At 37.1% G+C, this 11,993-nt stretch overlaps 1 protein-coding gene and 1 pseudogene across 2 annotated transcripts; one reads left to right on the top strand and one right to left on the bottom strand.

Moving 5' to 3' along the window:
- The first annotated feature begins 1,725 nt into the window (after positions 1-1,725).
- On the top strand, positions 1,726-4,111 carry LOC149513188 (protein NRT1/ PTR FAMILY 1.1-like; annotated as a pseudogene).
- Positions 4,112-5,757: 1,646 nt separating this feature from the next.
- Positions 5,758-11,617, bottom strand: LOC111315812 (N6-adenosine-methyltransferase non-catalytic subunit MTB-like). Of its 2 annotated transcripts, XM_022917839.2 has the most exons (6): positions 8,504-11,617; positions 8,126-8,209; positions 7,903-8,007; positions 7,668-7,776; positions 6,829-6,980; positions 5,798-6,365 (listed from the first exon to the last, which is right to left on the bottom strand). In XM_022917839.2, exons 1-6 carry the CDS (start codon positions 11,177-11,179, stop codon positions 5,940-5,942), a joined length of 3,552 nt encoding a protein of 1,183 aa, XP_022773574.2. In that variant the 5' UTR covers positions 11,180-11,617; the 3' UTR covers positions 5,798-5,939. The 2 variants fall into 2 exon arrangements, with proteins under 2 accessions (XP_089605177.1, XP_022773574.2); XM_089749051.1 differs by lacking the exon at positions 7,668-7,776 and having other exon boundaries at positions 5,758-6,365.
- Between the last annotated feature and the right edge of the window lie 376 nt (positions 11,618-11,993).

Below are 11,993 nucleotides of genomic sequence, written 5' to 3'. Positions count from 1 at the left end.
GTTTTTAAAATGTATTAAATTTTTTTACAAAAGGAATTTAAAAATTTTAACTTAATTTTAAGTTTTGAATATCTATTTTCCATTTAAAATAAGAATCTATCTCATAAGTTATATTATAAAAAGATAAATATAAATATAAATTTAATATTTTTATAAGATATATATGAAATATCTAAATTTTTTAGATAATTTTGTCTTTGATTTCTAAACTTTAAAATAATTTTATTTTGATCCCTAATTTGCCACGTGAGATAATAGCTAACATCATTACGTGATGTCAACTAGTATTTACCGTCAATTTATACGGTTTGATAAATGAAAGAACCAAAATAGGATAATTTTAGGTAATTAAAAATTCAATTAAAATTTTTTAAAATTTAAAAATCAAAATTTAGAGACTACGGGTACTATTAACATTAAAATAAATATATTCTTATATTTTCCTAAAGGACAAATCAAAATTTTAAATGTGAAGGCAAAATTGTATATATTATATATACATTGTGACTTAATGAAATTATTAAGTTAATTAGAATTGATTTGAAGTTTAGTATTGAATTGCTTATAAAAATCTTATTTTGGAGTGTAGGATCTGCAAGCAAAATGAAACCGATAGTAATTATGACAGATAGCTTGGCAACAAAAGCCTTTAGACAGAAATGTTCAGAAAAGGTTAATGACTAACTAATAATTTTAGCTTTGGTGGCTCTCAGTGAAATATTAAATTTAACGCCGGGCGTTTACTCCTTAAACGTCGTTACCTTTTCCTGTCACGAAAATTCGTAGCATTTTTCATTAAAATACTATGACATGAAAAGCTATTTTTATGTAAGGATATGTGTCTATTTATATAGCATATATTTTAATTTCATTGAAATTCAATATGCTTCTAATAACATTTAATAAAATTTTAACTCCATTCATATTTGAAATTAGATCATATTTAATTTCAATATATATTTGAAATTAAATTTGGATCTATTAGACTTGATGTAATTTGATCATCAATATTTTTTATCTATATTGAAATAAATAAAATATTTTATTATTTTTATTATCAATAAGCATCAAACTTTATAAAAAAAAAAAAAAAAAAAAAGAAAGATAAAAATAAGCTTTTAATCTTGCATGGATTGAAAACTATGACAATTATTTAATATAATGTATAACAGATAATTTTCAAAAGAAATAAGTCATTTAAATAAAAAGATTTTACTTTGGTGTAAAAGGCTTGTCTTCAACAAGCATGCAGTTACTTTCTTTTCTCGGATTTGAGTGTTTGGAATATGAATGCATTTTGCTGGCGATCCTCACTTATGTCTTTTGTTTAAATGTATTGTTTTCTACGTTACCTCTACAGAAGTTTCAAATCAATATTTATGTACTATTGGTTTTTTCTGCTTTTTCTGGGAGAAAAAATATTTAAATCTAAGCAATTAATAAAACTAGCAGCTAAATAAAAATTTAGGCTCCGTTTTAAAAGCTTTTATTTTATTCTATTTTTTAAAACAAAAATATTAAAATTAAATTTTGAATACAAAACTAAAGACGGATAATAAAAACGTATAAGTGTTTATCAAATAGAACCTTAATTAAACAAACTAAAGTTCTTTTTTCTTCATGGTTAGTATTACAGATGTTCATTCATTTTTGTCTTTCCTGAGCTACGGTTAAAAATTTAAGACAGATATTGAGAATAGAATAGGAATAATTTAATTTGCAGTGTATATATGGGTAAAAAAGGCTGGATCAGATACTGAGAATAGAATAGGAATAATTTAATTTGAAGTGTATATATGGGTAAAGAAGGCTGGATTAAAGACGGCACAGCGGTTAAATTCCGAATAGAAGAAGACGGACAAGACAAGTTAGTTACAGGTAGGCTGAGAAAGCAATGCATATATTTGAATTTGCAGCAGCAGTTGGTGCACACAAAGACGTTTTCTCCAGCTAGCTAGCCGTAACTCTTTGCATTTGCAGCCGCATCCAGCGGAGAACATCCATGGAGAAACCTCGTGATCAAATGAAAAGTGGTGATGAGGAGCAGCAGCAGTTCACAAGCAAACAGGGTGGTCTTAAGACCATGCCTTTTGTCATATGTAAGCTTGTTTCTTTTGAAGATATATAAGTTAGGCATACAGGAAGGGTATTTATACAATTAAAGTTTTGTTTGTGCAGCCAATGAGACATTTGAGAAAGTTGCTGGCTTTGGTCTTCAGGCGAATATGATTTTGTACTTGAAAAATGATTATCACATGTCTAATGCCACAGGAGCTAACGTGCTGTTCCTGTGGTCAGCAATTTCCAATTTCATGCCCATCCTTGGGGCTTTCCTCTCTGATTCTTTCCTTGGCCGCTTTCGTGTCATTGCACTCGGAACAGTCATGAGCCTTCTTGTAAGCAAATTAGATACATGTTTCTAATCATTTTTCTTAATTAAATTAAGTTACTTGGTTAATCTCTAAGGTTTTTATTATTATTATTATTTTTTACCGATCGATCCATCAATATTCTAATTATATATGATTATTGTGGCAGGGAATAACCTTATTATGGTTAACTGCAGTCTTTCCACAAGCAAGGCCTCCTCCTGATTGCAACAGTCTGATTGTAGGAAGTTGTACGTCCCCAAAACCAGCTCAGCTGGCACTTCTCTTCTCATCTTTTTTTCTCATGTCCATTGGAGCCGGTGGCATTAGGCCATGTTCCCTGGCCTTTGGTGCTGACCAGTTCAACAATCCTAGCAACCCCAAAAATGAGAGGGTCTTGCAAAGCTTCTTCAACTGGTATTATGCTTCAGTTGGAATTTCAATCATGATTTCAATCACTGTTATCGTGTATATTCAGGATAAAGCCGGGTGGGTTGTAGGCTTTGGAATTCCAGCAGGGCTCATGTTCTTCTCCACAGTCATGTTCTTATTGGGTTCACCACATTACATCAAAATGAAGGTAAACAAGAGTTTGTTTACAAGCTTTGCTGAAGTCATTGCGGCAGCTTGGAAGAACAAACACTTGGGTTTGCCACCAATGGGCTCTGATGGAAGCATACGGTACTATCACAAAGGTTCCAAGCTTATTGCACCAACAGAAAAACTAAGGTAATTAATATTCCATCAAAAATGATAAAAACTAATGGTATAAGAAGATTACAAAGGTAGCAATATCATACAAATTACATATATGTGGAGCATCTGCTTAACGCTTTACTTGTATTTGCATATATAATATTCTGAATTTGTTTGCAGGCTTACAAATTCCAGCAGGTTCCTTCGGTGTGTTTGCAATGATTACTTTGACAATATGGGTAGCAATCTATGATAGAATTATAGTCCCCTTGCTATCTAAGTTCACTAAACGGTCACGAGGACTTACCATGAAAGAAAGAATGGGCATGGGGTTAGCAGTTTCGTGTGTGGCAACAGCAGTGGCAGCAATAGTAGAGAACAAGCGGCGAGCAGCAGCATTCAGACAAGGACTAGCTGATAATCCCAATGCAATGGTGCACATGTCTGCAATGTGGTTAGTACCACAACACAGCCTGATAGGATTAGCCGAAGGTCTCAATGCAATTGGGCAAATAGAGTTCTACTACTCTCAGTTCCCTAAGAGCATGGCTAGCATAGGAGTGGCACTTTTTACCCTTGGCATGGCTGTGGGAAACTTGGTTGGGAGTCTTATAGTTGGAATTTTGAATATCGAGACTAAAAAACTTGGGAGGGTGAGTTGGGTGTCAAACAACCTTAATAAGGGTCATTATGACTATTATTATTGGCTTCTTCCAATTCTAAGTGTAATTAATGTCTTGTATTTCTTAGTCTGCAGTTGGGCCGTTGGATCTACTGAGAACGAAAACAAAATAGAGTGGGATGAATGGGAAGAAATAAAGGAGGAAGAAGCAGAAGTCCATGCCAGGGGATCCCCCACTATTTACGCTCTTTGAATGCTATACTTTTTACCTACAGTTTGTGCTGAAATATTTTCTTTTTCTTTTTCTTTTTTTAATTTATTTGTTTGTGTTATTATATAAAGTATGAGGTGGCAAGGCCGCTTAATTAGTGTATGAATAACAGGAAGAAATGTGTACACCATAACTCAGTGTACCTCTAATATTGTAACGAAGCAACCTCTTTATTCACGAGTTGAGAATGAAAAACACTTGGTTGATTCATACATAAACTGACAGTGAAGGTAATGTCCGGTCTTGTGAAAGTCAAGTAATCAAATGCTTCGCATGAAAAGGTGGATCATTTGCGGGTGCTTTTACTTTGGGATACCGTTCTTTCTATATGCCCTTAAAACTATTGTTGGTTATTAGATTTGATACTTAAATTCTGAAATTGTGTATCAATTTCATCCAAGAGTTAATTCTTGCTGCTTTGACTATTTTAAAACCGATAAAAATCTGTCGTCTCAACATAAAATGACATCTCATGCTTATGTAAAAATAATTTAATTCCCCATTTAATCATAAATCTTGAATCAATACCCAACTAAACCCCAAACTGGATTTTTACATGGGCGTAATTTTTCTTCAACTTTTTTTAGAATTTTTACCTGTAAATTACCCAAACCAAACATGAGGGTAATTTTTACTAAAATTCCATCCGTTTATACCCGAACCACTAAGCCAAAAAATTACTATCATCAACCTCATCCCGCCACCACTATCATTAACTCATCAACTCATCGAAACCACTATCTGGTTAACACCATCACAGCCTATCACCAAACCTTAAGCCACTGTTCCATTCAATACTAACTAGCCGACACCATTGAGGTATCATACCAATCAGAAACATTCCCTTTTACTCGAATAAACACACAAAAAAAGAGTTTCGGTATGGGGACATTTTGAGTGAGTTTTGGATCTTAATTTTTTGGATGAAGGGAGGACCAAGGAAAGAAAAATGGAGGCCATCGTTGGCAGCCGTTATCAGTTGTGGCAGAGGAGCGGCAGTTAAGGGAGGTTTGGGTGGTGTGGTTTTTTGGAGATCTAACCGGTGAAGATGAAAGTTGAAGAGATGAGAACAACATAATAAAAGTACAGAAGGATCGGAGGGTGGAAGAAGGAGATTTTGACGTTTGAAGTTTTGGATTTCAACTTCAGATCTCGAAGCTTTGAAACGTTCCGGGAGAAAACCAAATTGAAAAATAGAAAGAGAAGAAGGATGAGAGCTTAGCTTGGTTGAAATCAACCGACGCCTAGAAATAGCAGTCAACAATGGCAAGCGACCTTCCGACAGGTTATCAGATGCCAGAATCTAGGTTAGGGAAAAGCTAGTGGTCTATTTGTTTTTTTGAAGGGAAGATTTTTTTTAAAGGAGGAAAGAAATGAATCGAAAAAAAAATCCTTCTATGCTTTTATACATTGTCACATAAGTATAACATGTAAATAATCACTTAAAATGACATGATTTAAATAATCAAATATTAATTTTTTATTGATTAAAATAACTAAACAAGCTACTCTACTTACAGAATTAAATCTTAAGCTATAATGATACATGAATTACAAATTTAAATACTTAATTAATTTTTTTTTAATTTATATATCAAATCTAATAAACTATAATAATTTGAGACCTAACAATGACATTATCCCTTTTACTTAAGAGGTCACTGGTGTTCCAACCGCCTTACAATCGACAATCCGAGCACGATCTATAATAGTTTCGCCATATCCGATTTCAGAAAGATACAATCCACTAGAATTTTTGTACACTTCAACGTCCAGAGGGAAAAAGTAAATCCCTCACATTTTTCACAGAAAATTCCAGGCTTTAATTAAAGAATAAAATCAGTCAAGATTTGGTTATTATTCCCGTGAGAATAATATCATCATCGTTTAATAGCAGAAGAATGCACTTCACTATCCATTTGCAGGTTATTTATAGTGAAAAATCTAAACAAAACAGTGCATTATTTTTTACAGGAATTTGTCACATCAAATTCATTGATCTAATGGACTCAAAATCCAGGTAATCCGCATTTGCCTGGCCACCATACCCATACATATCAAACATCCTATCATCTGAGGACATGTTCATGCCTTCTCGACCTCTAAAAGCCTCCATTGGCGAAGCCCAAGCAGCAGGAGTTGATGGGTTAGAGCTAGAAGCTTCTTGATTCAAACCGAGGACAGTAGGGTTCTGCGGTGAATTTCCAGCAGGTCTTCTGTTGGAGGAATTGGATGTCAGAGAAATAGGTGTAGACTGCTGCTGCTGGTTCTTGATGGGCGACTTGGGACGCAGGGCCTCTATTTCTGGGGTTGTCTTCACCAGATGAGGTGCATCTGGGGGTGGATTTCGTCCTCCCCCACCTTGCCACACTTTTCCATCCTTGTCCGCAAAGTTTCTAATATATGCCTGGAAAGAACCAAAATTCTGAGTTAAGTCATTTAATAAACCAGTAAAAGGGAAATCTGAAAACATGACCACGCTTGTAATTTTATGTTCCACGGTTTTATAAAAAGCCAGCCAACCCACAGCAGAAGCAAGCCGCAGTTGAACAGAATCAAATCTTAGATTGAATGAGAGAACCAATTATCAGTGGAAGCACGTTATAAAAAATGGCCAACTGCAGGATCTTAATTGAGTAAGAGTTTGAAAAGCTGTTTGACTTTCACAGCATTTAAATGCCCAGGAAAGCATAATTTTCCTCGGCATACAATGCAACAAACCTCTTACTTTTTTCACAGTCAGCAATACTTCATTTCTTATATAGCAAGTCAAATATTTGAAATGATCAGCCAATTTCTGTAAATTGCATCAGCCAAGGGGAAAATAATTCAACAATCAATGTATATTCAGTTTCCAAAAGATAACATACCTCTGTATTAAAATTTGATGAGAACAATCCTTTACCAACAGTCAGCCAACCAGATCGAATGTTGTGGTCTTCACCGAAAAGCTCAAGCCTTCTGCGGCCAAGAGCAAAATGCTCAATAATTCGATACATATCTTCAGGCTTTTTAGTTGAACCTACACAACAGTTGGCATGAAAATTTCAAACAATTTCTCTTTCACACAATCAACATTGTAAAATCATAGAAGAGAGAACACAATAAGACATTAAAGCTCTGCTTGGTAAGAAGAATGGAAAGAGGTGAAGATGAAAAATTTGCTAATCCAATGGTTAAAATTCATAACTACTTTCCTACTTTGTAGCTTAACCATTAGATTAAGAAGTTTTCAATCCTTACCTCTTGCCATCCTTCTTACCAAGCAAAGCTTAAGTGTTAAAATGTGTTTCTAGTTAAAGCAATATGGTGAAATAAATGCCCCAATACACTAATACACTAATGGTGAGATAAATGCCCATGTACACTAATACCCAATCCTTCCCCAGCCTATGATTTGAGTGCCAGGGTTTATTTTTGTTGCTGCACTTTGAATTTCTGCTAAGAAAGGACCAAAAAGAAATAGAAAAGAAGCAGAAAACATAAATCTCAAACTGATGCATCAAACTTATTGTTAACTTGTATGCAAAACTGCAAGAAAAGGAGTAAAATGAAAGCAGTAGAGAGAGAGATAGGATTGGAATTAATTGCGATACCATCATTCAGTTTCATTTCCCAAATTTTGATAAAGAAAGAAATAGAATGTGGATATCAAATGGTCTGATGCAAACCCAAGGTCATTAAAGTCAAAATAAACAATGGTACTAACCATAGGAAGGTTCTTCAGCGATAATTACATCAGTGTCAATGTTGGCATGAATTATATGACCATCTGTACTACGACGAACTGTTCCTTTTATACCCATCAGGCAGTGTTCCTTCAGTGAAATGACAAGGTGAGAACAGTTTCGGAAACAGTGCATGGATTTGCAGAATGCCCAAGGTAGTTCCATAGGTAACAGAGTAGAAAAGCTTTAAAATGTAGAAAAAACAATATTACAAACCTTTGAGTGCTGAAATATAGTATGAGAATCATGTCGTAAGCCTGGTGTTGCATTCGTTTTGTTGGTCTTCACCCAACATATATCTTCACACCTCCGGAAACCCCACTGCAACGCATAGAAGAGGCAGACAAAATATAGACTGAATAAATGCTATTAAAACTATAAATTTTATTAGCGCCAAAGGAGAAGGAAAGCCAAGCCATATTCTAACTTAATCATGTACCTTCTTTAAGCATTGACGGCCCTGCTCAAGGCCCACACCATCACCCACCCAAAGGAAGATAAACGACGGTGTGTCAGCTATTGCCTGTACACATGAGGTAAAAGCAACGGGTACATTTCAAGTCAGTAAAAGGCTACTAGGTAAAAAGAATATGAATAGAAAATAATAGCTCTGATATCCATTGACTAGGTAGAAAAAGCTTCCATGGATGCTAATATATAAGGAACAGAAACACTCCAGATTTTAGCGTATGACACCCACAAATTCAAACAGAGACCCTTTTTTCAATTAAAACACCACCTGCAAGGCAAATCTAACAGTATGCTATCTTTTCTGGTAAAAGTCAACAAAAAAGAAAGTGACATAGAAATTGATTACCTCAATCTTAAGATTCATGATCTCTTCAAATGTCCAGTATTCAATATGGTCACCAACTCCAGGAGCCCGGTGAACATATTCCTCCCAAGGGGGGTCTATAAGAATAACATCAAACTTGGTTCCAAAGAAATCTGAAGACAGCTCAAATTCACGCAGGTCACATTTCATATACATGGGAGGAGAAGCAGATTTAGCTACAATCTCATCCTTTTTCTGTATAAGCTCCCTTAGCTTTGGATAGTCCTCCACAACATTGGTAAGCTCCAGCTCCCTGATGAAATTCTGCGGTCGCATACCAGTGTCAACAAAATTTTGAGAATAATCATTCTGCTCTCCTCTAGAAGGAGCTTTACCAGAAGGAGCACCAGTTCTAGGAGGAACCCAACCCCCAGATGGTCTTTCCGGTGGTGTTCCTCGTCCCATTGGCCCTGCCCCATTAAAGCCAGACAACAACACATTTGAAGGTCCTCTTCCAGGTCCTGACTGATTAAAGTACATACCAGGGTTTGGAGGACCTACTATATTAGGAGGAAACCTTGGGCCAGAAGGTCCAGGAGGAACAGGAGAGAGACCAGGAGGAACACCTAGCATATTCATATCAACTGCTCGAGGCCCAGGCCAAACCACAGGTGGGGAAAACGGTGGAATGAAGACACCTGGAGAAATTGGAGGGCCAGGAGCAGGTGACATACTAGGGTTAATTGGTTGCATAGGTCCAGGTGGCGGCATTCCGAGATGAGCAAAATGTGATCCCATCATAGGCATTGCGAGACCAACCTGTTGATTGTCCCTCCCCGTAGGTCTTCCCCTTCCTCCTCTACCTATCCTACTCCCTTTCACACCTTGAGGAGGAGCTCGGCCAAAAACATCCTGGTTTCCATAAGGTGGTTGAGATCCAGCACTAGTACTTTGGCCACCAAAGCCACGGCCAGATACAGTATGTTTCTGGCCTCTCCCTTTTCCTCCGCTGTAATCAAGTTCATCATTCCAAAAATTTGGATCTCGCATTGAGTTACTTTCCTCCGTATACTTGTCCCTTGAATCTTCTTCCAAGGGTCCAGAAACATATGCATCACTCCTCCTTCCCCTATTGTCTTGCATATATGCCCACCCTTCCTCGTTTGGAGCTGACTTCATGTCAGACTGCTGACCAATTTCAGTTCTCCGGGGAAAGTTGGATCCAGACTCTGCTCTTCCATAATCAAGAGGCTTGGTTTGGATCTCTATCACATCATAGTTATCATTTGAGATTCCAAAATTTGATGACGTCTTCACAGCTTCACCTCGATTTCCATCTTTTCTATTGCCTGGCCGACCGTGAGGCCTTTCATTTTCAATCCTCTCACGGCCATGCCTTGGCAAATCCCATTCTCTACCACGATCATATGTAATGTCCCCATCTTTGGACTCTTTATCATTATTACTCAATTGCCTCCTTTTCCAGCTTTCTTTTGAACCTTCTCGATCCCTTGTCCTGTCACTCCAATTATCATCCCTGCTTTTGGACCTGTCATCCCTTTCTAGTTCTTTTGTTTTGCGTTCCTGGCTTCTTTCAGAGTCCATCTCAGAGAGCTCTGATTCTTGATAACGCCTACTACCTCTATCAGGGGTCCTAGACCTGTTTGTTTGCCCTGCTTCTCTTGAATTTTTATCCCTCATCCATGTCATTCCATCATCATCCATATTGGAAGTCCTTTCTCGGCTTTCAGCAACATCTCGAGCAGGGGGAGTTCTCTGTTGTCTGTGCTTCTCAATTTTCTCCCTACTTGATCTGTCTTCACGAGTCAACGAACTAGCCCTATTGTCTTCTTCTAGGGCATCTGATCGACCTTTGCTCTTGCTTTTCTCAACATCAATTCTTCTCTCTTCCCTACTGCTGGATTTGACGCCCTTCTCATTGTTTGAATCTGCTGCAGTGCTTTTACTCTCGCTAGGTTGATTTCTTGCAGAAGCACTTTTCTCTCTAGCAGTGTCATACTTGAGATCAGAAGATTTCCCACTTGTCAGATCAGGTCTATCATAACTATTTTCTTCAGCTTTCCTGGAAGCATCTGGTTCATCCCATCTTCTTCTAGAATTCCTTGATAATTCGGAAGAGCCATGACCCTTATCGCGGCTGCTTTCCCTCCTTTCGGAATACCTGGGATCTCTATCCAGTGACTTTTCAGGTTCTCCGTCATGGGACCTTTCTTCTTTGCTTTTACTTAGCTTCGAGGCCACCTTCTTTCTGTCAGGCTCATCAGCCCAAGCATGTCCTTTACTGGCTAACTTCTCAGCACCATCTTGTCTGCTTTCGAGTTCTCCCTCCTGGTACCAACTACTCAATTTTTCCAAGGAACTTTCCTCTTGCTTTCTCTTGATCTGCTTGGAACGGGACGGTTTTCGGGTGTCATAATCATCTTCATCGCTATCAGCTCTGGCAGAAGCACCTGACCTTTTCCGGCTCTCACTTCTATCCCCAGAACTCCTCCTCCTTCCACTTCCACTGCCGCTGTCGACACCCTCACCTTCTTCAACATTGCTAGGCTTTCTAGACTTGCTAGACTTGTGCTTCTTCTTACTATCAGTTGCATCCCATTCTTCGTCATCCCCAGCAGCCCTATCACTTTTCAAGTCTGAACCATCCTCTCTATCACGTCTCACGTGACTACGACAGCTACGCTCAGGAGAATCCATTCATATGGAGATTTGTTTATTTATTAATTTGCCCTCTAACGAGACTGATACAGTGTTACAGAAAGTCGCAGCGATTTTGATTCTAAGATATCAAATTAGAAAAGGATACCAAGGGTGAAATTACCTCTACAACGGCAGAGACGGAAGATAGAGGGCAAATAAATAGGAGGTCTTCGGGTCCCCGTGCTATTGGGCTGAAATTAGGATCTAAGAGATCTTGGTTTTAGGGATTTCATTTCAGGTTCTTCTCATTTGGGATTTAAGATAGAGGAGGAGACGGAAGTTTTGTCTTTGGCTGTGAACCCGTTCCCGGTGGTCGAACGGCGGTAAGGCAATGGCAGCGCTAGGGTTTTCTTCTTAGGAGGTTTTAATCTCAGCTTTGAAGGTTCCGTTTCAGATATACGATCAAGGAAACAGGGAAGAAAGGGGTGTTGGAACGGCCGTTAACAAGATTTAATTTGTATAATATAACCAGGAAAAAATCCAAAGGTTGTTTTTGGAATTTACATAATTTTTATGTTAAATAAATAATTATAAAATTAAAGTAATTACATAATATTTCGTATCACAATTTTGATATATTATTCATCTATTCAAATAATCAAAATTCATCCAAAAAATTTTTGAGAAAGAGAACAAAATTTTCTAGAGAAAATATTTCGGATATATTTGTTTTATGATAGATACGTAAAAAATAAATAGTATATGAACAAAAAATACTCCATCCCAACTATCACATGTGAAACCTTTACCGTAACAGCTAATAAAATCACGTCAAATCCTTCTTCATTTTCCTTTCTATTTTTGTTAATTT

Source organism: Durio zibethinus, chromosome 20 (assembly GCF_047325235.1).
Source record: "Durio zibethinus cultivar Kanyao isolate XHJ-2024 chromosome 20, ASM4732523v1, whole genome shotgun sequence".
In the NCBI taxonomy this organism is placed as follows: Eukaryota; Viridiplantae; Streptophyta; class Magnoliopsida; order Malvales; family Malvaceae; genus Durio; species Durio zibethinus.
Note: the sequence above shows the minus strand (reverse complement) of the source record. Positions and strands in the feature narration are given on the sequence as shown.